A 26,196-nucleotide genomic window follows, 5' to 3' on the forward strand; every position below is an offset into this window, starting at 1 on the left:
CAAATCGCTGTTTAGCAAGTCTTAGAATACGCCCCTATGCTAAAACGACCAATGCGCTTGCTCCCAAAGAGGAGGCGTGTTATAGTTTTTACCCTGCCGACACCACTTACTGTCTTAAATGCAAAAGATTTTCTGCTATAGTGTTTGTGAGTCTGTCATGGATCAAGAAAGATGACAATTTTGATGAAGAACTATTGCCTTGTCACGATGCAAAATTGGGTGAGAAAAAATGCAAAGTTAAAGCATCGGTGCAATTCAACGCAATGCACATTCTTAAAAATGTTGTCGAATGATATTTAGGCAACGTTGAAAGAATAACGTCAGCTGCGCACTTTACGATGTTAAGCTTCACTGTTTATTGAAATTCGAAACTATGTTTTTTTTATTTTTAAGATTCCTTGCCACAATTGGAACGCAAGTTTAGGAAACCATGAACGTTGAAGAATACCTGCAGCGAATCAATTACGGCGGTTCAATGATACCAAGCCGGGAGAACTTGGATCTTCTATTCCGTACCCATCGCAGCAATATCCCTTCCACAAACCTGGACGTGTTCGGAGGTCCTAGGAGGGAATTCCGTCTGGAGGACATATTCGAGTTCGTGGTGCGCCGCAAGAGAGGCGGGATCTGCTACGAGGTGAACTCTCTCTTCTGCTGGCTGCTGAATCAGCTCGGATTCCAGTGCACGATGATCCAGAGCGGTTTCTTTTTTAAGGAACTCAACAAGTTCGGTGACAAATTCACTCACATGGCCCTTCTTGTAAGTGGTATGAAACACGGTAATAAAATGTATAATTACCCTTTAACCGTATTTACCATATTTTAAAATTATACCGCTCGATCTACAAATTTGGCTCGCTTAAAGACCTCTGCAATTGTGATTGGAAATGTTTATTTTTACTTCTATAGTTTTATTTTTTGTGTTTCTCAACCTTGATTTGTTTGCCGTTTGATTAGGTGGGGTCACCGAATGCAATAGTTCACTAGGTTAGATTTTTATTGAGATTGATTCTAAGAAAGGATTTCTACCATATTTCGGAAACTGCAAAGCAATGCTAAGAATAGTGGCTCATACTATTTTAATTTGTACTTGGTTATGTCTTAAGTATTTCGCTTAATTATACGCCTCGCGATTATACTTAATAAATGTTTTACTTTTCTTATCAGGTAACTTTTCGCGACTGTCAATCCTCGTCGGCGGTCAGATATGTCGTCAATCTCGCTTATTCGGATGCATTACCACTCGACATCGAACACTCGGGTGCACAAATCCAACAAAAAGGGGTGTTCAGGGTTCGCAGGGAGCCGGATGACCCAGATTGCTATTACGTGGAACGGCACAAGAAATCTGTTCTCAGCCTAACAGGTTAGCAGTTTTATAGTATGGTTGTTCGGGGGAATTGTCGCATGGCAATTATCAACTTACCTTCTTAAAGATTTTTTACTATAGCTTCGCGTGTTAGGCACGAATCGGATCTTAACATTATTAACTTTTTACCAAATAAAACATATTGAATGATTGGCGGGGCTTTGGTAAATCAATTTTTTTCTACAAGCAGTAAATGCCCAACATTTTATCTTAATGGTATTCTTCGGATAGGTAAGGTTTTGAAGCAAGGACCAGGCAGTGAGTTGTCGAGTGGCATCGCTAGTGTCTGTTCTGCGGATTGCGCCAACCCAAACTCGGGACATTGGACGCCAGCCTTTCGTTTCTCGCCGCTGGCCCACAAAATGGAGGACTTCGTCGAAGGGTACAAGTCTCAAGTGTACAACCCTAAGAGTCGCCTGCGCAACCATCTGCGCATGCTCCTGAACAACGACCGCATGTCTTTTAAGCTCGTGTCCGAAACCTTGTCGATATCGGTGCCTAGCGACTCAATGACCGATCGCATTATCGCGTCCGCCAAAGTACGAAGCGACGACCAAGTGGCGGGGATCGTGTCCGACATTTTTGGTCTGCAGCAAGACTTCAAGATCAAGTACTTCGACCGGCTTGACTTGAATAAAAACGTTCAACAACCATAAAAAAAACCTTGGCCATTTTCTGTCAACCAAACTATATGTTCACCTTTTAATAACCAATGTAGCGTATGGCAATACTTAGAGTTAGCAATGATAATTTTGTTGGACACAACTTTGTGACGTCATCTCTGAAATTTTTTATGCGACCCGGTGAAAAAATTATTCCCCTTTTACCCCTGAATTCACATGTATTTTATTCTATATATTTATTCTAACATGAACTCAACCAAGGTGGTATGACTTTGTATTGTTTTTAAGGTGCACGTTTGTTTATTCGAGCAGTAAGAATCACAGTATATAAAGAAGCAAGAAAGATCATCAGACCATAGAAACAAAAAGCAAACAGAATCATGAACGATCCGCAGCTAAATTATGCGACACAGATAACATTGCCAAGCGTATAAAATCTGGATTACATTATTATAATTAGGGCTACATCAACAAGTCTGGAGATTTTGATACAAATCATGGCGACAGGGCCAACGAGAATTTACGATAAAAGAGTAACAAGTAATAGCCCCCTTTTAAAAGTAAATAAATAATTTCTCAGATTAACAATATAAATACGTTTACTGAAATATCCGAAATTCGAACACGTTCTATGAAATATTACCGCAGCAACTCGCAATGCGCTACCGAATAGATGATTTACTGAAAAAACCTAAAATTAAACGTCGGTGGGTAAAATGCCGCAACTGCGACAACTTTCCAAAGGTTAACCTTTGAAGTATTTCGTGAGGTTTAGCAGCAGCAGCACTTGTAAAGAAATAACTCGTTTTTCAGTTTGCAACTAATTCGCAAGATTATCACTGGCATGAAAAGGTATGGCGCAAAAATTTTGCGCCAGTCGAATCATATTCTTTGCTTGTGTCACAAAAAATCTAACGTAACAAACTTTCAAATCAACGAAGAGAAACAGCAAATGTAACACTGCTGTTACAGTAGCACTGCATTCCGCTTCACTCACGAAACGAAACATAACAGTTCTAGCGACGAAGTGCGAGCTAGCGGACAAGTTAAAATAAACTATTTTTTTCCTATTGCAGAATTGTGTTATATTGTTATGCATAAACTGTAAAGTTCGTTTTCAAGGAGCTCTTAGTAAATATATATGTATATAACATATATTTCTGTACTGATTTAAATCGCAGCAATAATATTTTAGGGTGAACGATCAATATATCAACGCGTGAACGGCCTCCAGGCGTGAAAGCAGCGAGTAAACTCCCAGGGTTCGTTTCCCTTGCGCACCAGCTTTAGTCGACGCTTGATTCCCTTGCTCTTTAGATGCTGGATGTAAACCTATTAACCACACAATACAAGCTTGTAGTGCAATCAACTCAACATTTTCACAAAATACAAGCTACAACTCAACATTTTAAGAGTTATTCCACATTCAAAGACAGTGCATGGGTAATGTCCTAAGATCGTCTTATATTATTTAAGAGAAATTATTACATTTAATTCAGACAATATTAATAAATACTATATTTTTACACGATTATATAATTTTTTTTAACTATTAAACCGTCCAAATGGTTTTCAGGGGTTCTTAAACTAGGGTCCATGAACCCCTTGGGGTCCGTGAATTAGTTATAGGGAGTCCATGAAGGCCTAATCGAAATATTAGTGTATTATTCAAAAAGTTAAATTTTTCAATGAAATCAGTTAAATTAAAAATAAAACGGTTTTGCACCGAATTTATTTAGACTCCGTTTCACTTTCGCATTTATTGGACAAAAATCAACAAATATATGAAGTTTATTTTGTATTATCTCTGAAAATTGTTTGCCTACCGTGGTCCACGCGAAGCCAAAAAAAATGTTAGGGGTCCGCGGTAAAAAAAACTTAAGAACCCCTGGTTTACCTAACTTCGGTTGTATCAAAGTGTTGTTGTGGCTTAATGCAGTTAAAAAAGACAGCCAGTATTATGAATGTCTAACCGACATTGCGGTACTGAGACAAACAAACTTACTGATGTCGTTTTCAGGCCGAGTTTGACTTCCACTTGACTGGTTTGCGTTCCCACCCATAAGTAGACCTAGAAAGCAAAGCGAGGAACGGTTAACTGCGTTCCCTTGTAATAAGCGGTAACAAAAATATTAAAATCCGTGACAACTCAGGAAGAACGTTTATTAATGAAGTAACTGATATAATTGTTAAAATATTAACTTTTTGTCAGACGTTATATTTTTCAAATTTGTTTAGGATTCCAACTTTTGATCTATTGGTAAGCTTTTTGATACAATTTTGTTGTGTACGATAAAATAGCCAGTTCACGGCGGGCCGTAAAAATTACCAAGGTTTTCTCAACCTTGCTGCAAAGTTAATGTGTTGTTTTATTCTCGTTTATTGTTAAGTTACGGTTTACCACTCAGCAAAAATACGACCAAGGGTCAACTGCGTTAGACCATAATGGACAATGACGGTTCTAAAATTAGGTTTATATTAGATTTATCTGTCCAGTCAAGTTCATATTTAAAAACAGACACCAAAGCAAACTTTACACCTTCAAAATATTTCACAATTTTAAACTCTAGCATAATTTAGATTGTTTCTACAAACGCGACCGCTACAACGTGAATGCGGACCAACGACAGGCTGCGGGTAAATATGCGATAAACAAAATTCCGACAAAATCAACGAAGCAACAACAACAACAAAAAAATGGAGCTGCGGTGAGGCGCCACACGTACCCTCGCGAATTCCCACCTCTATCTATGAAAAAAACGCGAAAAAAACAACAAGCGAACTTACGAATTCGCCGTTGTCGAGCACCATGATGTCATCGTCGGCCAAGTCGTCCTGGCAGAAGTCGGCGCACTTCTCCGACACCGAGAAGAAGCCCTTCTCGTTGGAGCAGCGGAAGAGGCGCGCCTGCTGCAGGAAGCTGGCGTCCTCGTCGTATGAATCGGGACGCTCGCCCAGACCCACCCAGAAAAAGTTTTCCGGTTCTTCGCCCTCGTTTAGCAGCTGTAATTGGGACGTTTTATTAAACGCTGCGCGAGATTTGGGGCGTTTTGCGACATTGCCGGACACCATGGACTGCAACGCCTATTTTCTGTCGAAATCATTTTTTGGAGGGCTGGGTTTAGGACAGTTTCGTAAGTTTGGCTTTTGTAGGCTTGCTTTATAAACGGGTGACTTTGTCGCTTAAAAGTCCAACATAGGCCAATCGATACAACAGGCCTAAAATAAAAGCAATAGGTTGAAACAGTTGAAAAGTTATTATGAACGGCTGGAACTCCGAGAGATAACTTCTAGAGTAGACAGTTAGTGGTTCTCGCCCCAAACACAAAAATCTAACAATACTGTGCCGCGCCACAGTTTGAAAGTCGCTGTGTTGGACACCAAAACGCAAACCTCTGACTTTTTGCGACGCAGGAAATTAGCTACTGACCTGTTTGCTGTACTGGTCGTCGTACATGAAGGAAATGAGCTCCTGCATGAGCCGTGCGTCGTTGGGATTTGCGACGCGACCGATCCAGCCATAAACCATTCCAAGGCAGTCGGCGCTGTTAAACGGAACCTATAAAAAATCATAGTGAAATTTGTCAAACTGCCTCTTAGTGTACCTATAATAAGAAGTTGGAAGTACAGAAACGAAACACATTTATTTTAGGCAAAAAAAGTATAGAAAAACACAAAAATATTAGGAGACAAAATTGGCGCGAAAGCACTGTCAGACAGATAACTGTATTCGTCGGGCGTTAGATTCAGGAAACCAATTTTATTGCAGTTTTACGAGAAGGCGGCGATGAGTTTTTTTTTCAAACTAGATAAAATATTTTGTTTCTCTTTGAAGTCACTTTCCCGAATTTACGTTTGGCTTTAGGAATACAACAAAAAACGTCTACCTTTAGTATGTAGCAGAACTCAGAGTTGAGCAGCTTGGGATCAGGTTCGATCTCGATACATCGTGTTGTTAGTATTCCGCCGTTCGCTCGGATGTGGTAGAACTGGGTTTGGTCCTGGACAATGCAAGAATACTTGACGTAACTGTGCTAACCCAGTTTATAGAAGAAGGGTGAAAAAACGTAGAACACAAGTTGATAAAAAAGTTAAACAATTTGTGTAAAGGCCGTAATAGGGCTGCTGTCAATTTGTTGCCACGCTAAGATGGTGTAACAAAGGCTCAATCACGTTTGGGCTATTTTTAGGTTTACTTCGAACAAAATCGAAGGCGGAAGACAAACGCACGCTATTTGCAGTCACACCCACAGGCGGAGACCAAATATGTATGTCATTCTGATTAAGCACTCGACTGGATATTAACATTTGGCAGGCCTTTTTTATCCATCCTAATCATTATTAAACGTAATGCAATGGCCGTGATAAGACTTGAACTGTGCGGCATAAAATTAATTGTTCGAGTTTCACAGGGCAAACTAACAAAAAGTTCTCACGACCAGCGTAATATTTTACATCGCGCGCGAAATTATTATTACCCTCACCTCGTGGCTTCCGTCCTGTCTCGCCAGCGCAGCCTTGCGACTGCCGTTCGAAATGACAAATTTTCTGTGAAAGTGAGAGAGAAACTTGAGATTCTCCTGAAAACAAAATACATCCGGTCAAAATCGCCTGGACTGGATCGATTTTTTCTTTTTAGTGCAATAACGGTTTTACATGCCAATTAAGCGTACCTGCTGCTGTTTCATCTTGACTACTTCAAGCTTGCCGGGAAAAAGCGCTTCAAACTTCTTCTGCAAGGTGAACGTGAAGGTCAACCAGCCCATGTTGTTGGCGTCTCGGCCCTACAACGTAACATCTTGTCACAACGCAGGTAACAAAAAAGTAGCGGTTATTAATTATTACTAATCCTTATAAAGCATGCAAAGGTAAACACTAACCACTTATGTTAGAGAAATCAACCAAAACGAAAAATGGAGAACACTTTTTAATCCCCACCGAATAGGGGATCTCCCAGTTGTAAAGCCACTACACTACTGTGAAAATTAGAAATATTCAATGATTAATGAAAGCTATTACAGATTGGGTTGAAATTGAAACACTCGTTTTTTATCAATTAAATGCATTTTATGGCAGTGGCGTTCATTGTAGAGCACCATTTCCATAAAAAGGGCGACGCGGGTAACTCATATTGCGTCACCAGCTGCTCCAAAGTTTTGGTAATTTTCTCTAACAATTTAGCAGCAAACCATTTTATCAAATCCTGCGTGTTCAACACGGATTACAAAGGGTGTTACAAATTTCCCGGAAATAGTTTTAATGTATGTGTTCTGAACCTATATTTGGAGCTAGATTTCCTAAAACAGATAATAATCTGACCTGCCAGAAGTAAACGATGCACTGCATGTCGTCCATCTGCTCGTCATCTTCGTCCTCCGGCGCTTCCTCGTCGTTCTCAGGAGGAGCCCAGTACCTTGGGGAGGAAGAAAAGTACGGGGTCAAAAACATAACGCTGAACGTTAGTGAACGTGCGACGAATTAACAGCGAAGCCTAACAATGCACTAAATTCAAGGTTCACAAATAGCTCTAAGGCCTTACTTCCCCACCTTTTTCCACATATCTTTCTAGGTAGCAAGTAACAATAAACAACGGTTGGACTTATATCTTAAAGCCAATCCACGAAAAACAATCTTTTAAAATAGCATCGGTATAAGCAGAAATAGTATTGCTTGCAAGCAACTACTAAGAAGGTTAGCTTCAAAGCACTCCAATAGGGGTGGGAGATATCCTACGGAATATAGCGGGCCACATTAATATTATATGGGTAATTTTTTATAAAATTTTGACCCAGAGCAGCTTGAAACAGCAAGCAAACCGCAGGTTGACCGTCTCTACACTACTTGGTACCAAATAAAGTGAGGTCAAGTACAATGTCAGGGCACCATATGGTCAGCGATCTTTAAAATCAAAACAAGATTTTTAAACATATTTTTAAAGCTGAAATTCGCATGGTTAACAAATTAAACACACATATCCTAATGGGGACGTCTAGATTTAGATTTGCCTGTGTTGTGCAAAGTGAAAACAAAGAAAGGGGCGAGTAGTTATAGCACAGTGACAGCAAAAATACCGTTGGTATCCTAATTAACCTATATTCTTTAGCAACAAATAAATTTCGGTGGTACTGTTGGACTGATAAAATTGAAATGCCTATATTCAAATTTTAAAACGTTGCTATTAAAAAATGAAATAAGCAGTAAGCAAGGGTTAGATCGCGTCACCTGCAGAGAAACACGTAGCAGTCGTCGGCGTAGAACTTGCCAAATTCCTCCTTGGGAAGCGACACAAACTTGCGACCCTCGAGCACGAATCCCTGCATCACGTCAAGGTCTTCGTTCCAGTCCTCCATCAGCTGAAGAGCCTGCGGAATGAATGTGGTTAAACATTGGGATCAAATGCAGCCGGGACAAAAAAAACGTAAACGTGCTACGTAAGAACAGGTTGGTTTGGAATTGTTATCTGTCGTCGCGGGGCTGTAAAACCAAGGATGACAGAAGCAATGATGCTTCGTGTTTCATTACGATACTATTATCCGACTGTAAGGCAAAAACTCCGACATTGTGAAGTGGTAATAATTACCTTATTATTTGGTCGAATAAACAAAAAAAACAACAATTATAACGTGTAAATCTCATAAAAAACATGCAATTTAGCAAAAAAAAAGCTTCGCCCCTAGTTACCCTGGATATTCGATTCATTAGTGTTTTAACTATCCTTTAATGATTCGAGTAAAAACTGCAAGAAAGAAGGTATGAAAAGGGAGGCAGAATAAAAAAAAGTTTTCCCTATAATATAATTTAACGTTTGATGATTTTGAAACTCCAGTGTCGAGAAGCAACCAAACTATACTAGTTCAAAACAGTATTTTACCTCGTTGTCGGGCATTGGCTGTTGTCTTGGGAGGAAGATTGCGGAGAGGTCGATTTTCTTCTCTTGCTTATCTTGCTTCACTTCGACTTGGTGGACTTTTTCGGCTGCCTTAGTGAAGTCCACCTTAATCACGTCCGACCAGTTTTTAAACCAAGACTTGAACACCTGCAGGAAGACAAGTGGTCAAGCATTTTTTTTTTTATATAAACGTGGCCTAGCGATGCAAGGTAAATCGTTGACTGATTTAACACGAATGGAAGGTGTGTTTTTTTGAAGTAGGGGATGGATGCATGCTATTTTTCAGTGTGGTAATTTTTGAAACGCAAAACTTTCTACACAGAAAAAAATAAATTCAAATGTAGAATGGCTAAATCAAATAAGCTAAAAATTACAATCAGTTGTTTAAAATGTTGGTATCCTTAGGGATCAATATAGAACTTTTTTTCAAAACAGCTGGTGTAACATAAATTACGATTGATAAATTTAAACGTTAATGTACATGTTTTACAACGACCAAGTTTGTTATTTTTTAACAAAAAAACGCTTGCCTCGCTTGTATAGTTTTTACGTGTTTATAGTCGGTAAAAGCAACCCACTAACTTATTGATTCCCAAACTGTGTGTCGCGGAGCACTAGTGTGCCTCGAGAGTCGAGAGATTGTCAATTGTGCTGCGAAATTTTTGTAATTTCGGAAAAGAGAGTATTTGTATTACCAACAGGCATACACGCAAAATGACCTTATTGTTGTTCTGTTAAAAGTGTGCTGCGAAATATTTAAGATTTTTTCAGTGTGTCGCTAACCGAACAGTCAGGCCCGATGGCTTTACTTTTCCAACACTCACCACAGATTCGTTTCCCTCCAGTTGCTTGGACACGATGGAGAAGGAGGGCCGGTGGATCATGGCCGACACTTCGTTGGCCAGCTTCATTGCAGCGGCACGCACAAGACGCGGCGACTTGCGACCCACCCACACGAACACGTCTGCGACAAAATACGACAGACGGTTGAAAAACGGAAGCCACTGAAACAATTCGGCTGTAGTTTGCTGACGATTTAGGTTAATTATGTTTAAAATAGTGTTTGTTATACATTAACAATATTATATTAAAAAAATTGTAGGAATAAATACCTTTAAATATTGCTTTTACCAGTGGTTAATGTCGCGTTGTCACAAAAGTCTAGTGCAATTTGAGAAAAGCACAAAGGTTGGTTCACACTAGACGCGTCCTAGCGTAAACGTAAAACGTTTTTCTAAAAACGCTTTCGGTTGCGAAAAGTTGAAATATTTCAAGTTAAACGCTTTCCGTTAGAAGCATGGAATTTTTTTGTTAATGTGTGAACTGGACGACGCTTCCGTTTTACGCCAGACGCCAACCAGCCGGAAGCAAAACTCGTCTAGTGTGAACCAACCTTAATAATTTGTTTCTCATAAGAGGATAAAACTTTTATTGAACAAGCTTACTCAGTCTTTTATTCCAAAATTGTCTTTTCAGACAAAATAACCGAATTTAAGGGTTAACTTTCGAATTTGTTGCAAAATGCAAATTAATTATTATTTGTATGTAACATTTTACCAAGATTGGTATCAAAGGAGTGTTTAATAAATAATATTGCTTGTTTATTTCATACCTTTTTACAGTTTTTCTAAACGATTTTTAGGTGTTTTTTAACCAAAAGCATATTTGAATATGCGCATTATAGTATGGTGGTAGCGACACACAAAAGGGTTAATCCGTGCGAGCTTTCATGTGTAATTACCTAAAATTCAAAGATTTACAACCTCAATTCAATTGAAGCATAAAAACTGTCAATTTTAGAAATAATAAATTAAAATCCAAATTCATTACAAATTCCCCACAGAAATTACCGGAATGAGTATCCATGATGTAAACGTGCTTAGTTTCGAGCAGGGTGGGAACTAGTCGCTTCTTGGGTGGTATGTCCATCGGGGGCTTGACTGTGTGCTCGGTAAGCAGCTGGTACTTGACCTGGGGTAACTCGAGGTAACCCATTCCAAGGTTTACCTGAAATCAGCAAAAGATCCGCGTAAAATTAGTCATGTTTGTGCAGGTTTGTGGATTGTATCGGACGACACATGCTCGTCTAAGGTTACATAGTTGTCGTTATATCGGACAAAATGCAGGAAAAGTCAGGGTACGGCAGCATTATTGTTTAAAACTCAAAAAAAAATCGACCATCAAAATTTAGCTTGATTAAAAAACGTTAAAAAATGCAACATTACTTCGTTTAGATTCGAAATAACTTTGAGTCATCCAGCGAAACTCAAAGTGCAATACCAATTATTTGACTATTTCACTTAAAATTTTAGTTCAAGACAAGTGATTTCGAAACAACTTTAATTCGACAGTTAAAAATAAAAGTATGGCTTTAGAATGGTACTTTTTGTTACTTTCATAAACAAGGCATCACCAACCTTGTAGAGACATGGCCTTCCACCCAAGTACTTAGTGACATCGTGTGGAGAGATCTCGTCCGGCATTCCACCGAAAATCTGCCAGAAGTCGCCTTCCTCGTAACCCTGGTAAGCCATCACGATTTCAGCCTGGTTTTTTCGCTCGTCCTTGTTAATCTTTTCCGCGATCAACCTGAACAAATGCCGGGGTAAAAATCGCTCCGAGTGTTTTTTTTTAATTCTAACCGAATTTAGCTATGGGAATTGTAAATGTAAGATGTTTGTTGTTGTGTGCAAAACAACAGTACAGAAAATGGCAACTATAATTTGTTTAGGTGTGCAATGTGTTATAGATATAGTATTGCCGATGAACAAAGTTAAAAAAATATAAAAAATTGTGGATGTATATGAATAATAAAAATACAAGTGCAATATATTAAATGGCTCTATTGATACTATAAAAAGATACCGTATGCTCTTAATGCTCGATAGCATAACTGTGGAGTGTACCTTGCTTTTGATCTCTTGACTCCCTTAGCGAGTCCCCCGACCCACACGTAGATCATCATACCGTTGTCAAGGATGAGGACTTCTCGGGGATTTAAAGAAGAAGTCTCGATTGGAATGGGGAAGGGCGTCACAGTGCGGTCACCGTACAGACCGTAAAGTCTAAAAAACAACGCAACGTCAGGCTTAATCAGTTTAAAGCTTTTGGGAATAGGACGAAGTCGGTTTATTTTTTCTTTGAGTCGGACTTAGTGCGACGTCCGTATGTACGGAACCACATTCGAAACCGATGAGGCCGAAAAATGTAAATTGTAAAGGTAGACTTTTTTATAACAACGAATTGTAGGTGGGCGAGTTAAATAACACCCTATTTGAGTGTATTGCTGTATATCCACCAAAATTGAGTTATAAATAACTTAAGTGCATGCTGTCGGGGCTGGACTCGGAAATCGATTGCAGTCGGTCTTGAGTTTATTTCTTAAGTCGAAGTCGGACTCAGCAGTCGGATTTGGGTTGTTTTTAAAGGACTTTGTAGCCCTGATTGAAACTTATTTCAAAAAGCGCACACATAACCGAACGACACTTCAGTTAGAAATTCGGGTTAGGGGCATTAAAAGTGACACAAATTGATCAAAATATTTGCTCACCTGATCGGATAGTTTCTTTGCTCGACCGAGTAAAATCCACTGGCGTTTCCACCTTCGATGTACGCGATATCGTTGTTGAAGAGCTGTAAGTAGGAACGACGTTACTTTGGTTTAAACGTCTTTCGGTGTGACTTTGACGAATTAACGTTTATAACCCATGCTTGTGGCGATGTTAAAAAAAGTCAGCGTTGCCTCTTGATAAAATGAATTAAAAAATCGCAGAAAAATCGCAGAGTGTTGTTTGGGGCCCCAGCTGTTGCATATAGTCGTTACGCCGAACGTTTGTTTAATCAGCTACACTTCACACAATATATGGCGAAAGATCGCAATGAGCATCGATATTGCCTGTAAATGCCCTAAGTATAAGTAAATTGAAATAAAAAATGCATATTTCATTTAACACATGCTTTGCTGATGTGGTAGACAAGAAACATTTACATATCTTAAAAAAAAACAGCTTTGCATATATGTTTAATTTACTGTTACTGCCAGGCATTGTATCAATTAAATGATTTTCCTGACGAAACCTTATTATAACTAACGTTCCGATAACCTCTTATAATAGAATAAACCAAAAAACTTGCCTTGAGAAACTCGTCGCTCTCTTCTCCCATCTCCTCCCTGAGGTTTCTTGTGTCAGCGCCGAGCATGTTGCGCAAGTTGACTGCGTGGATTGCGCTGCACGCCTTCTTGTCCAATGTGGCCGACTCGCCGATCCAATAGAAGATCTGCCATTTAAGCGCACCACTGTCGTCCATCTCCGTCTGCGCGCAATCAAGTCAATTTGGTTAAAACGGTTGTTCTCGAACTGGGGCCAAAAATAATTTTAAGTTTGATAAATCATTAGGCTGCTGGTGACAAGCAGTAAACGAACTGGTTTAGACGTTAACCGGGTTGCGATTTAGCACTTCCACGCTCGCGAATGCGACTTCAATTAAAAAAATAAAATTGGGTTGTTGTTATCAAACCTACTAGACTACATTTGCGACAATTTTTGTAAGTGATAGACTGAAAGCCGACTATTGCGAAAATCGCGAACGATACAATCTTGCGCAACTATACACAATTAAAAAGCATGTCTAATATCTATCGCACGTGGTAAAATGTCCTCACATTCAAGTCTTGTAAACAATCGAGATCGGCCATACGAGAACTATACGCACCGAAAGAGTAGGGAAGGTTAGATTATTGCAAAAGCAATCTGGCATAGAACAAAAATGCGACGTCGTTGTGTCGATATTTTTGGCAGTGTAGTTTCGACCAGGCCATAGCTGATCGGTAGACACTCGCCCGACTAGCGATAGCAAATTTAAAAACTAAATGTTTTAAAAACATAATAAAATAATAAAATGATGGGGTCCTCCATTAATCAAATAAAAAAGTATTCATAAGGTAAACAAGTTTTAAAACAAATACACCAGGTAGTATGTAATGCCAAATGTGGTGATTGGTTAATAAATTAATATTATGTCTAACGAGTAACGACCAGGTTTGACTTATGAACTTTATAATTGTCCTAATTAAATCAGTTGGGAATCGATTTGTTTGGATGTGTTAAAAAAAGTATGTGGTTCTAGGTTTACTTTTATTAGTAACATGAAAAGGGTATAGTTGTAAAAGCATACGCAAGATGAAGAACACAGCGCTAATAAGCAACTTACACTGAGAATAATGTAGCAGTCGCCGACGTAAAACTTGCCAAAGTAAGAAGAGTCGTCGAGGCACACCGGATAAAAGTTTTCGATCTGCCACAGCGTGAGACCCGGGAACTGACCGACCTGTGATGGAAACATATGTCGGTATATGATTGCGTCTTTGAACACCACATAAAATGCTTTTTCCTTTTTATTTATTTATAGTTAAGTTTTGAGTAGATTCTATGAGGTTGTGTTTTATCTCGCAGTATCAACACTATTTCTATACGAGGTTGGCATTGGTGCTGATCTGTTACCAAAATAAGCCAACCATTTAAATCACGAGAAACCGGGTAACATAGTGTTTTTTACTTAAGTTAATATTTTGGACATAACCAAAGTTTACTATTGACAATAATAAATTTCCTTTTATAATCTTTCCACATTATAACTCTATGGGGGCAAATTACATGAACTTAGCATATCACAAAATTGGAATTTTACATATTTATGCGCAAGAATTTTACACACTAACAAGCGTAGCTAGTGTATTATAACGATTTACCTCTTCGGTGAAGATCTCGCTGTAATCTAGGTCGGGTTTGTGTAGTGACTCGTCCCAGCGTTTGCCAGATTTCACCATTTCAGCGTGCTCTTCCTTCATGAATAAAACACAAAACACTGTGATGTGCCGGTGTAAAGTTGAAACACAAGAAAACAACGAATGGATAGAAAACATATGTTAAATCCTCTTTAATTTTTCCAAACAACGTTTTTTAAGTAAATGCGATAAGGTAGCTAACGCTGGTGCGTTGAGAATTACAATATACCAAAGGCATTGTGAACATTTTAGTAGGGTATTGTTAAAAACTTCCATTGCCACATACTTAAACTATGCATTTTTATGTATCGCGGAAAGGACACAATTTGTAAGCGATATTTCCAAGGCGGATATTTTCCAAAAATCAAGTTAAAATAGTTTTAAAAATCATTCTCAGCAATTCGTTGACCCAGAAAAGACACCGCACGTTTGACATGGTAGACTTACATCCTCGTAGCTGGTGTCTGCCTTGTTCTTGTCCTTAGCGACGTCGGACATGGCCTTAAGGACGGTCTCGGCTTTGGCGTCCTCCGCTTCGCGACGACGGCGCATGCGCAAACGGCGAGCAACCGGATCCCGCGGTGTGTCTGCGCCAAAACATAAACGTCATAAAATCACTATATTATTGACTAATCAAATCTCGTCACTTTCATGACGCTCAAGCTCCCAAACGAGCTAGCTTCTATCTCCAGATTTTATTCACCCTTGTTTTATGATATGATAAAACTATCTCGTCTATATATAACCGCACAAAATGAATACCCGGAATATTCACCATGCTCGCAAGCTATCATCTATTTCTGGCGGTTCACCCTTATTCAGCCCTGTTGGTTGGTTCACCCTTGCAAAAATTTTATTCACCCTGGGATGAACCATTCACCTGATTAAGAAACACTGCCATAGGCAATAATTTCTGCAATTAAGAAGAGAGCCCCAAGGAAATTGGTAAACCACAGAGAGCGGGGCCTTTTTTACAAAGAATTTTTGTAGACAGCGGAAAAGTACGGTTTCAATCTCTCCATAAGGGTATAAAAAAGAAAAGGTAAAACTCACTTCCAGATTGCTGCTCGCTCTCTGGCGCCACCACGCCTATGAGACGAAGCTGATTTTTCAGAGAAAAGTCGATGTTGTACAAGCGGTCGGTTTGCGATTCGTCAACTGCAACAAGTACAACAGTGCGTCATAGAGAGCTGATCGTCACGACAATTAACAAAATAAAATTACTAACGATAAAGGAGAAAAACAATTAGCGCGTTTAAAACACATTAACAGAAGTAATTCGATGGTTGAGCACAAGAATGCATGATTTTTCAGGTGATATTAGTAATTAACAGAGTTCTAAATCGTTACTCAGGGTGATTTATCGGCAACTGTATACCTTTTTGAGCAAAGTGAGGACAACTAAACCCTTTTCGTTGGTTACCGTAGAGCCCTTTAACAGAACTGGTATGGTCAAAGTCAAACGTTTATTCAATTTGGTTTACAGCTCACCGATTTATTCTCCCGACTAAGACCTGTTTTCATAGAATACTTTACATTACGGTTGACCAATTTCGTAATTTCTTACCCAATACAGGCTTGGGAGGCATCACTAAATTAGGGTTTCCTAACACGTCTAAGATGTCGAGTTTGGGCAGAAGATGTACAGTGTCCGGAAGAGTCACCAGCTTGTTGTTGGCAAGGACAAGTTTGCGTAGCTTTAAGCACCTTGGTAAAAAGTGTTTGATAGAAAAGGGTTTCTAACCAGACAACAGTAAAAACAAAGCGTAAAAACTTTTAATCATGAAAACAAAAAATTTGGATCCACCGTATACCAACCAATACAAAATGTTAACCAGGGGCTGCAACTAACTTAATGTGTAAAAATTTCACCCTTACTAATTTATCTTAACTAGTTAACAATATACAGCTCTTAAACAAAATATGAATAAATGCTATATTTTTTACACGACTAATGTCACATTTCTACCTGCAAAGGCTCTCTGGAATGAGTTCCAAGTTGTTGTCAGATGCACAAAAGCATTCCAGGTTGTTAAGCTTGCCTATGCTTGCAGGAATACCCTCAAAGTCAAGTCTGTTATCATTGATAAAGAGCCGGCGAAGTGATTGTAATTTACACAGCGATGTCTAGGAATAATTTATAATGCATTTCATTGAATATTATATCTACTTTTTAAAAATGTCTGTAAAATATGTTGAATATTCAAATGACAAAAATTCATTAATTAAAAAGATTAATATGTTAATATTATACCAACTTACCGGCAATGATGTTAAATGATTGTTTGACAGATTAAGGGTTTGCATTTTAGTCCAAGTGTCTGGAAAAAAAGGTTGTTTTAATTACAAAAAGTAAGGTATCTAAATTTAAAATTGTATATATATATGTATATATATACTATACCATGAACTTACATTTATTAATAGTTACTGCCTAAGACAATGCCATTTACAACTTCACAATTATGTGACATGGCTGCTTTAAACAAATACATTTCTTGTTCAAACAAAATCGTCTTCCACATAACAAAACATTTACACTTGATTTGTTTGTTGATTGTTGAAATCAAATATAAGCAGCAACACTTGTTATATTTTTCAGCAATTATTAATATGGACCTTTTAACTTACCTATGATCAGTGAAAGTTCTTGAATGTCGTTGTTAGAAAGGTTTAATCGTTCAAGAGTGGAAAGTGAGTAAATCGACTCCGGAACTCTTGTGAGCTCATTGTAGGACAAATCAATATCAGCGAGAAACTTAAGTGCGTCTAGGTTCGATGGAAAGTTGGTGACTGTTCTCTGGGTGTTGCGCAGATGCAAAGTGGTGAGGGCCGACATAGATGGCAATTGTCTGCGCATTTAAAGGCCATTTAAAAAAATAAACATGAGTAGGAATACACATATTTTCATAACTAAATATATATATATATATATGTTTCTATTACATCGGGGTTTTTTAAACTGAGGGGGTGTAAAGGGTTTGCAAGGGGGTCGAAGGACTCTTTTAGAAAAAAATTGTTTTAGTTCATATTATTGTGGTTTGCTAACATGAATATATTTTTATGTTTTTCTTTTAAAACTGCTTTTTAGTTATGACTAACACACATTTTTTTATTCTAATCAATTAATCTATTCCCCTCAGTGATATTCATCTTGATTTTCCACTTTTATGTATTCAGTGACCTGATTATTGCAGAATGCTTGCTATACAAACTGTATAGTGAACATTTCTTGGAACCTTTTGCGAAGCGAATTTACTATTTATTTATATTAAAAAAAATTGTAATCTTATTTCTCGTTTTACTTTTTTTCCATTTGAAGGAATTTTTTAGTCAAAAACCAAGTACACTATCACCTATGGTTTTGTGCGTAGAATCATATTTTTTGTAACTAGGATGAATTTAAACCTAGAAATCTACAACTTAACTTCGTACAATTCGTGATTGTGACATAATAAACAACTTAATTTTTGGTGCTATTGTTCACCTAAGAAAATTCATTTACCTTAGGAAGAAAACCACAGACAGCAAATTAAGATTGCATAATTTGCCAGTTTTACATTTAATCACCTCTTTGCACTGTCTGTGCTATGTTTCTATACTTATCTGGAAATGATACCTATATAATGCTGAACATAATATTCAGAGGGCGTATGTGTTCGATAAATTGTTTAAGAACACCTGTTTTAGAATACATTTTGTGCAGCTTTCGTGTTTAAAAATTGCCATATAGTCAAAAGTATTTTTTAACAATTTGGTATTGATTCTGATAAATTGTGACTATGAAACATATTATTCACATAGGGGAGCAAATTTTGATATTGGGACACAGCTTAAAAAGTAAAAAAAACGTATTAGATATAAGTCCATTTTTTATACTTTCTAAATTATTTTAAATTAATTTTATGAGGATAGTTGATTACAAACTTATCAGTTTGGCAAAGCACCTCATTTGAGCATGAGCAAGTGGATTGTCATTTAAAATGAGGGTCTTCAGTTGCACCAATCGACGCATTTGTGGAGGTAGAGAATCAAGTTTGTTGTGACTCATATCCAGATGTAACAGTTCGGTAAGATTGATGAACAGCTGTGTGGGTATTGTATCTATACTGTAAAAATTAAAATACAACATAAATGTAAATCTATCTTTGGTGCAAATTATCTTACACGGAAAATAATATCATTGTAAACATTTTTTAAAGTTTACATTTTCTAAAGAAAAATACAAGTAGAATAGGCAACTACCATTCAAGATTGATTAGGTTTCTGGAAATTTGATTTTTTGTTCAGAAACAATATAGCTGCAGCAGTATCGCAGAAAGCTGGTGACTTGGTGGCTATGTCTGCCGAAGAATCAGACAAAAAACCGAAGAAATTGCTTAAAAAAAATAAAAAATAAAAAAAAATAAAATTTTATTTTTTTAAATTTAATTTTTTTTTTTGTTAGATCGATTTTCCAAACAAACTGTGCTTGTTATACCAATATTCAATCCAATTTTTTTTAAATGCTGAATATGTAGGAACATTATGCACTAAAATTGGCAGGAAATAATTTTTTGTTTGATTCTGAAAAAAGTACAAAGCACATCAATTGTTTAGCAGGGAAAAGCCAGAGTTTGGCATATAGATTGTTTATTAGTTTAAAAAGTACACAATTTCGATAGAACTGTTGTGTATTTGCAGTTTTACTTGATTTGGTAAATACTTCTTTATTGAGTTAAAAAAGCAATCATGATAGTCGCCATTCCTGTTAAATAGACAGGTATGACATTCGCATGGGCATAATGAGTGATGTGCTAGGCCAAGCTGTTCCATCTAAGGCTTAAAGTATATTCGTTTAGCTGTGGTTATGTCTCTAAAGCATATTTATTCACCCAACAGGTATTATGCATACCATGGCATGTTGCACTTCACTGTGACTCTACATTTGGCAAACAATTCCTATTAACTTGGATTATAACACAACGATATTTTTTTTATTAAAATTTCTTCCAATTCAAAAAAAAAAGATTTTTCCCAATTTCAAGATTTTTTCACGCTATTTAATCTGATTTCAAGCTGCATGTGTGCACATGAGTTCGCCCTAAAACAGCTTATCTATGTAACACTGTGAGAGTAAGAAAATCAGACATGTGCACCCCCACTCCCCCAGGCTGTACTTCAGCATACCCCATATGTATTTCATATTTTATTTTGCGTCTGCGGCGCAACTTTTTGATGATTCATTTACTTCTTAATAATCTTGTTTATCGCCTAAACGTTGCAAGGTTGATACATTCCTTTGACGAACACATCATTTAAGTTTTTGGGCATGACCAAACAAACGAAAAAATTCGCGCCGAAAATGCTTGTCACCAGAAGCTGCAGTATGACTAGCTATGATAAACAGCAATAAGTTTACATAATATATAGTGTAAAATGTTTTTAAATAAAATGTATTACTATATTGTATTGCAATTCTAATCTTTTTGGTTTAAGACTTATTTGATTAAAATGATCGATAAATAAAACTGTCAACATAGCTTCAAAGAAATAATATTAAAATTTGCGAAATTATTTTGCAACAAAAAACAATATGAGCTTACTGATTGTGACCCAGATTTAAAACCAGAACAGTACGACAGTTTTCCAGTTCAGTAGGGACAGCTGTCAACTGATTGTGGCTCAAATCCTAAAAAGATATAATAATGGTTGAAAACACACACACACACACATATATATATATATATATATAAATATATATTTATATAAATGTGTGTATGTGTTTGAGTTTAATTATAATCAACAGAAACTGGTTCCGAATGGAGAAATATAAACTATTCACACATTGGATGTATTTTGTGCCATTTTCATTGCACTTACAAATCTAAATTTTGCATTGTTTTTAAATTAAAAAAATATATTTTGATGAAGAAATTGACATCATTTGTATACAGTATTAATATCTACATAAAGTATATATAATCAATAAATTTCAATTACGAAGGTTGTAAGGTCCTCCAAAGCAAATATGTCCAAAGGAATTGAGGGATCTTTCAGTCGATTGTGACTCGCATTGATTGACTTAAGCCTAGGCAACGACCCCAAATCTCCATGCAGGGATGTGAGCTCATTGTATGCAACCGATACTTCTTCCAACTTTTTGAGCCCTCCAAGTTCTTCAGGCAGGTAGCACATCCTAGTGTGGTCGAGCTTCAGCCATCGCAGACCTGTCATGTTGCGGGTCCTGTCTGGAAACAGGCCACCCTAAAAAGAACACAGAAGAAAATGTAGTAAGATTGTAGACCAGTGCCAAAAATGTTTTTTAATACATTCAAAAGGTACCAACCTTGAAGTCATATTTGGTGAGGTCCACTCCTCTTACAAATGGCAACACTCCAGCTGCCATGTTCGTGGATCACTTTAAACGCTTACCATTTATTAAACAGCAACAACTGACGTTGGTGAATAAGACGCCCTTAAGGTGAGTGACAAAAGTTTTTAACAAATAAATTTAGTTACACTTATTCTCAAGGCAAAAAACATCAGAACAGAACCAAAGTTTAAATGGATATTCAGGAATACGATATATTATCCACCAACTCCACCTGCCTACGCTCAAGCCAAACAAACCTAGATTTGTTTAATTATCTTGATGTGGTCTAAGTGTTAAAGCTTTTCCTGTCTGCAACTAGTTCTGAAATGTGTTACTTAATTCCTAAAACAACGTGATGTCTAAACTTCAAACCGTAGCATATAGAAATTACGTTAAGTAAAAACAGCACACAAATTTAGCGACAGTAGACTGGTATAGGCAGAGACCAGAGACAGAGACATGGTTTACAATATGACGTCACTTTTATGACTCTTGAAATCACTGAAGCGTTTCCGTCTTTCGCGCAAAAAAGGGGAAGTACAAGAAAGCCGCTTGTGACGGCATTGTAATCACGTTTTAAGCAAGCAGAGATGATGGCCTTTCGAAACGGCACGTGTTAAGTAGAAAGAAATAGCTTTCAAAGGCAGTTGGCAGAGCTGTGGTTTATCGTTGAAGTCAATAATTTTGGTGGAGAGGAATCAGAACTACATATTTCTGCCTTTAATTGTAAGTTAACGAACTGATGAGGTTTTTAAAACGGTACTAACTATGTTGTTAATTATATTTGTGTTATGCTATTGTTTTGAACTATAGAGTCACTATAAGAGTTAATAAATTTAACAGGGATTTAAAATTTTGCACAGGTCACAGCAAAGTTGTCCGTATTTTCCACACGCCAAAAAAGTTATTTAACATGTAAAACGAAAAATATTTGTTATATAAAGTGTAATTGAACAGCAGAAGGTGCAAACCGGTTCACCAAAGCAAACGTTCTTTATTTTCAGTTTGCATGTCGAGAACGATGAGCGAAATTGAGGACAGGTTGTACGATGAATGCGGCGTAATTGCGTGCGTTTCAGTGGGCAAGAGACCCCCCGACCTTGACGTGGCCAACGTGATCTCGCTGGGCCTGGTCGGCCTGCAGCACCGCGGCCAGGAAAGCGCCGGAATCGTGACGTGCAGCGAAGACGGGAAATTCCGCACTCACAAGGGCATGGGCCTGGTCAGTCACGTGTTTAATCCCCACGCCCTTTTGCAGCTGAACGGCTGTTCGGGAATCGGCCACACGCGCTATTCGACCCACGGCTCGTCGTCGATCGCCAACTGCCAGCCCTTTGTGGTGGACACACAGCACGGCCACATCGCGGTCGCACACAACGGCGAGCTGGTCAACAAGCGATCACTGCGACGCGAGGTTCTAAACCGCGGCGTCGGCCTTTCCACCGGCTCCGATAGCGAGCTCATCACGCAGCTGCTGTGCTTGCCTCTCGAAAGCGGCGAAGAAGAGGGTCCGGACTGGACTGGGCGACTGAAGAAGCTCATGTCGCGGACGCCAACAGCGTACTCGGTCGTTCTACTACACGGCGAGTCTGTGTTCGCCGCCCGGGACCCCTTCGGAAACCGACCGCTCTGTATCGGCAAGCTGCTGACGCCCGTCGAAGGAGATTTCCCGCACCACAGCCACTCGATCACCGAAGGATGGGTCGTGTCGTCCGAGTCGTGCGTTTTCCAGTCGATGGGCGCCGAACTGGTGCGCGAGGTCAAGCCGGGCGAGATAGTTAGCGTTACGTCGCAGGGTGTTGCGTCAACAGGCGTCGTGCCGCGACCAGAGCGACGGAAACCGGCTTTCTGCGTCTTCGAGTATGTGTACTTTGCGCGGCCCGACTCGGCGTTCGAGGGCCAAACGGTCTACTCGGTGCGACGGCGCTGCGGAATGCAGCTTGCGCGCGAGGCGCCCGTTGTTGCCGACGTCATTAGCACTGTGCCCGAGAGCGCCACGCCGGCCGCGTTCGGGTTCGCGCGCGCCAGCGGCATTCCCTACGACGAGGTGCTCGCCAAGAACCGCTACATCGGGCGCACCTTTATCCAGCCGAGCACGCGTCTGCGAAAGCTCGCTGTCGCCAAGAAGTTCGGCGTACTCGCGGACAACGTACGTGGTAAACGCGTGGTTGTTGTTGATGACTCGATCGTGCGTGGCAACACGATGGGATCGATCATCAAAATGCTGCGGGCCGGCGGCGCCAAGGAGGTACACGTGCGCATCGCCTCGCCCCCAGTGCGCAATCCCTGCTACATGGGCATCAACATTCCCACCAGCTCCGAGCTGCTCGCCAACAAGCTGACCCTGGAAGAGACACGACAGTTTGTCGGCGCCGATTCGCTGGCTTACCTGTCCGTCGAGGGATTGTTAAAGTCCGTCAGGCCGCGGAGCGCCGACTCCGAACGTGGGGGGTTAGCGAAGTTGGAAATTTCCGAAATGGCCGACGATGCCAAAAACTGCAACAGCAACGTCGGGTATTGTGTGGCTTGCCTTAACGGCGATTATCCGGTTGCGTTGGATTGGTAACGCTTTGCATTAAAACACTAAAAAATTCGTGACAACATCGACGCTGTACATTTCATGGCCTTACAACTATACGTATTTCGGTAAATGGCAACAGTTTTAACAGCGGCTAGTCGATAGGATTTTTTATTGCTCTTTGGGGATACAGTACTGTGAAGTGTGTTAATTATATTCGCCTGATTCAGCTTTATCTGCAATAAAATGATTTTGTTTTACAAGAATTCTGCTTGGTTCATTCATTTTAAAATACTGAAATATGTTACTGTTTCTTTCAGTGTTTTTGTCTTGCGTAGGTAAACACTTTGCATTCTGTTTTTTTTATGTTTAAGTGAGTTGTTTTTCGTTAGTTGTCTTAATGATAAAGACAGTTTCTGTACAGGCGGCGTAGCAATTCTTACAGAACGGTGTTACATTTAGTTACATAAGTACTTTCACTGCGTGTCACATATCAAAATTTAATATTTTTTAACCAATAAAGTCAGATATTAAACTTTATCAAAACGTCCCCTAAATATGTTTCTGTTTACGCGGATACTTTTGCGTCAGAAATTTTGAAATACACTTGCCTAATGCAGTTAGAGCTGTAAAATGATTAAGCCAACCACTTTGTGGAAACTTGAGAATATGTTCTGGAAATTGATTCATTATTATTTGCATTTAATGTGTTTATTTTTCGACAACCCATTGAGAGGAATTCGCATGAAAATTGCAACGTTTTTATTGCCGTTATGCACAACAATGCTTTGTAACCGGTATTTAGCAGCACTTGTTATCGCACTGTTTTACTTGCGTTTTCCTAAACGATATTTAACAGTCCTATAAATATGCTGTTGCTACCGGGCATAGGATATGCTGAAAAAAAGTTCTTGTGATGCTGATTCGTCGGGTACTTATTCCGGGACTTCTTTGATTGGACAGTCTGAAGGTTGGTTCACACTAGACGCGTCTGGCGTTAACGTAAAATGTTTTTTTTAAAACGCTTTCGGTTGTGAAAAATTGAAATATTTCAACTTGGACGCTTTCGGGTTAGAAGCGAGGAAATTTGCAGTTAACGCAAGCAACGCGTTATGTGTAAACTGGACGACGCTGGCGTTTTGCGCCAGACGCTAACCCCAGAAGCAAAACGCGTCTGGTGTGAACCAACGTTTAGGGTTTGAAAATAAACGCGAAAGACACTATTTTAAGTATTGTGATCGTAGGCAAAACAAAAATGCCTTTGAAAAAAAAATGTTAAAAAGCAGCCAATCTACCCGTTTTAGACGTCATTTTTAATATCCTAATGTAATACTAGCATAAGCCACAGGCGGAAAAATAGAAACGTTTTCCAAGAAATTGTTCTGTTTACAATTCTGTAATATTGCCACCCTTTCTAGACTCGCGTGTGTGTGTGTTTGTGAACATCGATGGTTTTAGGACTTTTGGCGAACGGTTAGGTTGTATTCGAGTTTATTTGGGTCTCATTTCATCGTAATATTACTGAGTATTTTATTTTATTATGTCGTTGATCTCTGCCTTAGATATTACATTTTTGTTGCATATCAGCAGTGGTTCTCAAAATGGGCGTCGTGACGAATCGAGGTTTAAACCGTAACATTAGCTGTTGCTTATATTTCTGGCGTAAATTTGGATATTTTTGCAAAATGTTGAAATTACTCCTCTGGAAATGCCAACATTTTGCTAATTTTAACGTTTTTATTTGTCCCTGGTTTATGTATCATTGTATCATCCACAAAAATTGGGGGTATCGCGTAAGTTTTCTAAAATTGTGTATTGTTATACGCAAAAGGCACCTAAGAAAAAGTATTCCAGCAGGATATGGGTATGCTATCCAACTGCGGTTAGGGATGTCCGATAAGATCGGATCAGAGCCGATACCCGGTCACAAGCGGTAGTATCGGTACTCGTCCAATATGGGGTTGGTAGAGAAGCTGATCCGATATACCGAACTAATGTTGCAACTTATTGTTTGCTCATTTAAGCATACTAAATACGTCATTTGGTATCGGATCGACTAACGATACCTTTTGGCAATTATATCAGGTATCGGTATCGGAATAATTAAAATGTCAAGTATCGGAAATTCCCACTGTACAGCCACTGATTTTCAGCTATGCAGTTCTACAATCATGTTTTTTGCACCCCTGCCATTCGGAATCCTACCACGATTTAACCTGTTTTCGAATTTTAGATTGAAGTTTTAAAATACAGTTATCCACGCAAGTTACTATTGGTTTTATAATGTTTATCAAAAATCGGTTAATGACATAGGCGTAACCATGCAGGGAGGGTCAACGTAATCCTAATTTTTGAATTTTTGAGCATAACCACAATAATTAATCGTTGTCAAAGTTTAACATTTCTTTACATTTGTCGCTTGTTTACCAATTGTAGTGTTGGACTGTATCACAAATTATCTGGTTTTATTACTTTTTGTTTTGCAAAAGCATATCGGCAACAATAGTAAAGTTGGTAACCGGGAACGCGCCCGTAAAGGGGGATGAGGCGAGTTTTACTCTAATATTTACCTTTTGTGTTTATTTTATTGATTTCGTGTTATTATGTTGGTTAATTCTACTTTTAGCTTTTGAACTTCTAATTGTTGCGAGTTTTTC

The 26,196-nt window shown here is 38.7% G+C and overlaps 3 protein-coding genes across 3 annotated transcripts; 2 read left to right on the forward strand and 1 right to left on the reverse strand.

The window, feature by feature from the left end:
- The first annotated feature begins 430 nt into the window (after positions 1–430).
- On the forward strand, positions 431–2,025 carry LOC146160850 (arylamine N-acetyltransferase, pineal gland isozyme NAT-3-like). Its single transcript, XM_083385033.1, has 3 exons — positions 431–760; positions 1,168–1,366; positions 1,601–2,025. The coding sequence occupies exons 1-3, from the start codon at positions 431–433 to the stop codon at positions 2,023–2,025; spliced, it is 954 nt and encodes a 317-aa protein (XP_083241159.1).
- A 239-nt stretch (positions 2,026–2,264) lies between these two features.
- LOC146160851 (protein flightless-1 homolog) lies at positions 2,265–21,123 on the reverse strand. The gene is made up of 28 exons (XM_083385669.1): positions 20,995–21,123; positions 20,649–20,912; positions 20,252–20,337; positions 18,614–18,775; positions 17,298–17,518; positions 16,929–16,987; positions 16,636–16,793; positions 16,234–16,373; positions 15,720–15,824; positions 15,114–15,253; positions 14,631–14,723; positions 14,093–14,209; positions 13,016–13,195; positions 12,432–12,514; positions 11,788–11,946; positions 11,299–11,470; positions 10,732–10,888; positions 9,706–9,845; positions 8,864–9,028; positions 8,215–8,354; positions 7,312–7,405; positions 6,666–6,776; positions 6,477–6,572; positions 5,880–5,993; positions 5,423–5,551; positions 4,780–4,995; positions 3,998–4,063; positions 2,265–3,324 (listed from the first exon to the last, which is right to left on the reverse strand). Exons 1-28 carry the CDS (start codon positions 21,052–21,054, stop codon positions 3,205–3,207), a joined length of 3,747 nt encoding a protein of 1,248 aa, XP_083241795.1. The 5' UTR covers positions 21,055–21,123; the 3' UTR covers positions 2,265–3,204.
- A 494-nt stretch (positions 21,124–21,617) lies between these two features.
- Positions 21,618–24,211, forward strand: LOC146160852 (amidophosphoribosyltransferase-like). Its single transcript, XM_083384389.1, has 2 exons — positions 21,618–21,747; positions 22,026–24,211. The coding sequence occupies exon 2, from the start codon at positions 22,031–22,033 to the stop codon at positions 23,585–23,587; it is 1,557 nt and encodes a 518-aa protein (XP_083240515.1). The 5' UTR covers positions 21,618–21,747; positions 22,026–22,030; the 3' UTR covers positions 23,588–24,211.
- The last annotated feature ends 1,985 nt before the right edge of the window (positions 24,212–26,196 follow it).

This window comes from Ascidiella aspersa, chromosome 3 (genome assembly GCF_963924565.1).
Source record: "Ascidiella aspersa chromosome 3, kaAscAspe10.2, whole genome shotgun sequence".
Classification (NCBI taxonomy): domain Eukaryota; kingdom Metazoa; phylum Chordata; class Ascidiacea; order Phlebobranchia; family Ascidiidae; genus Ascidiella; species Ascidiella aspersa.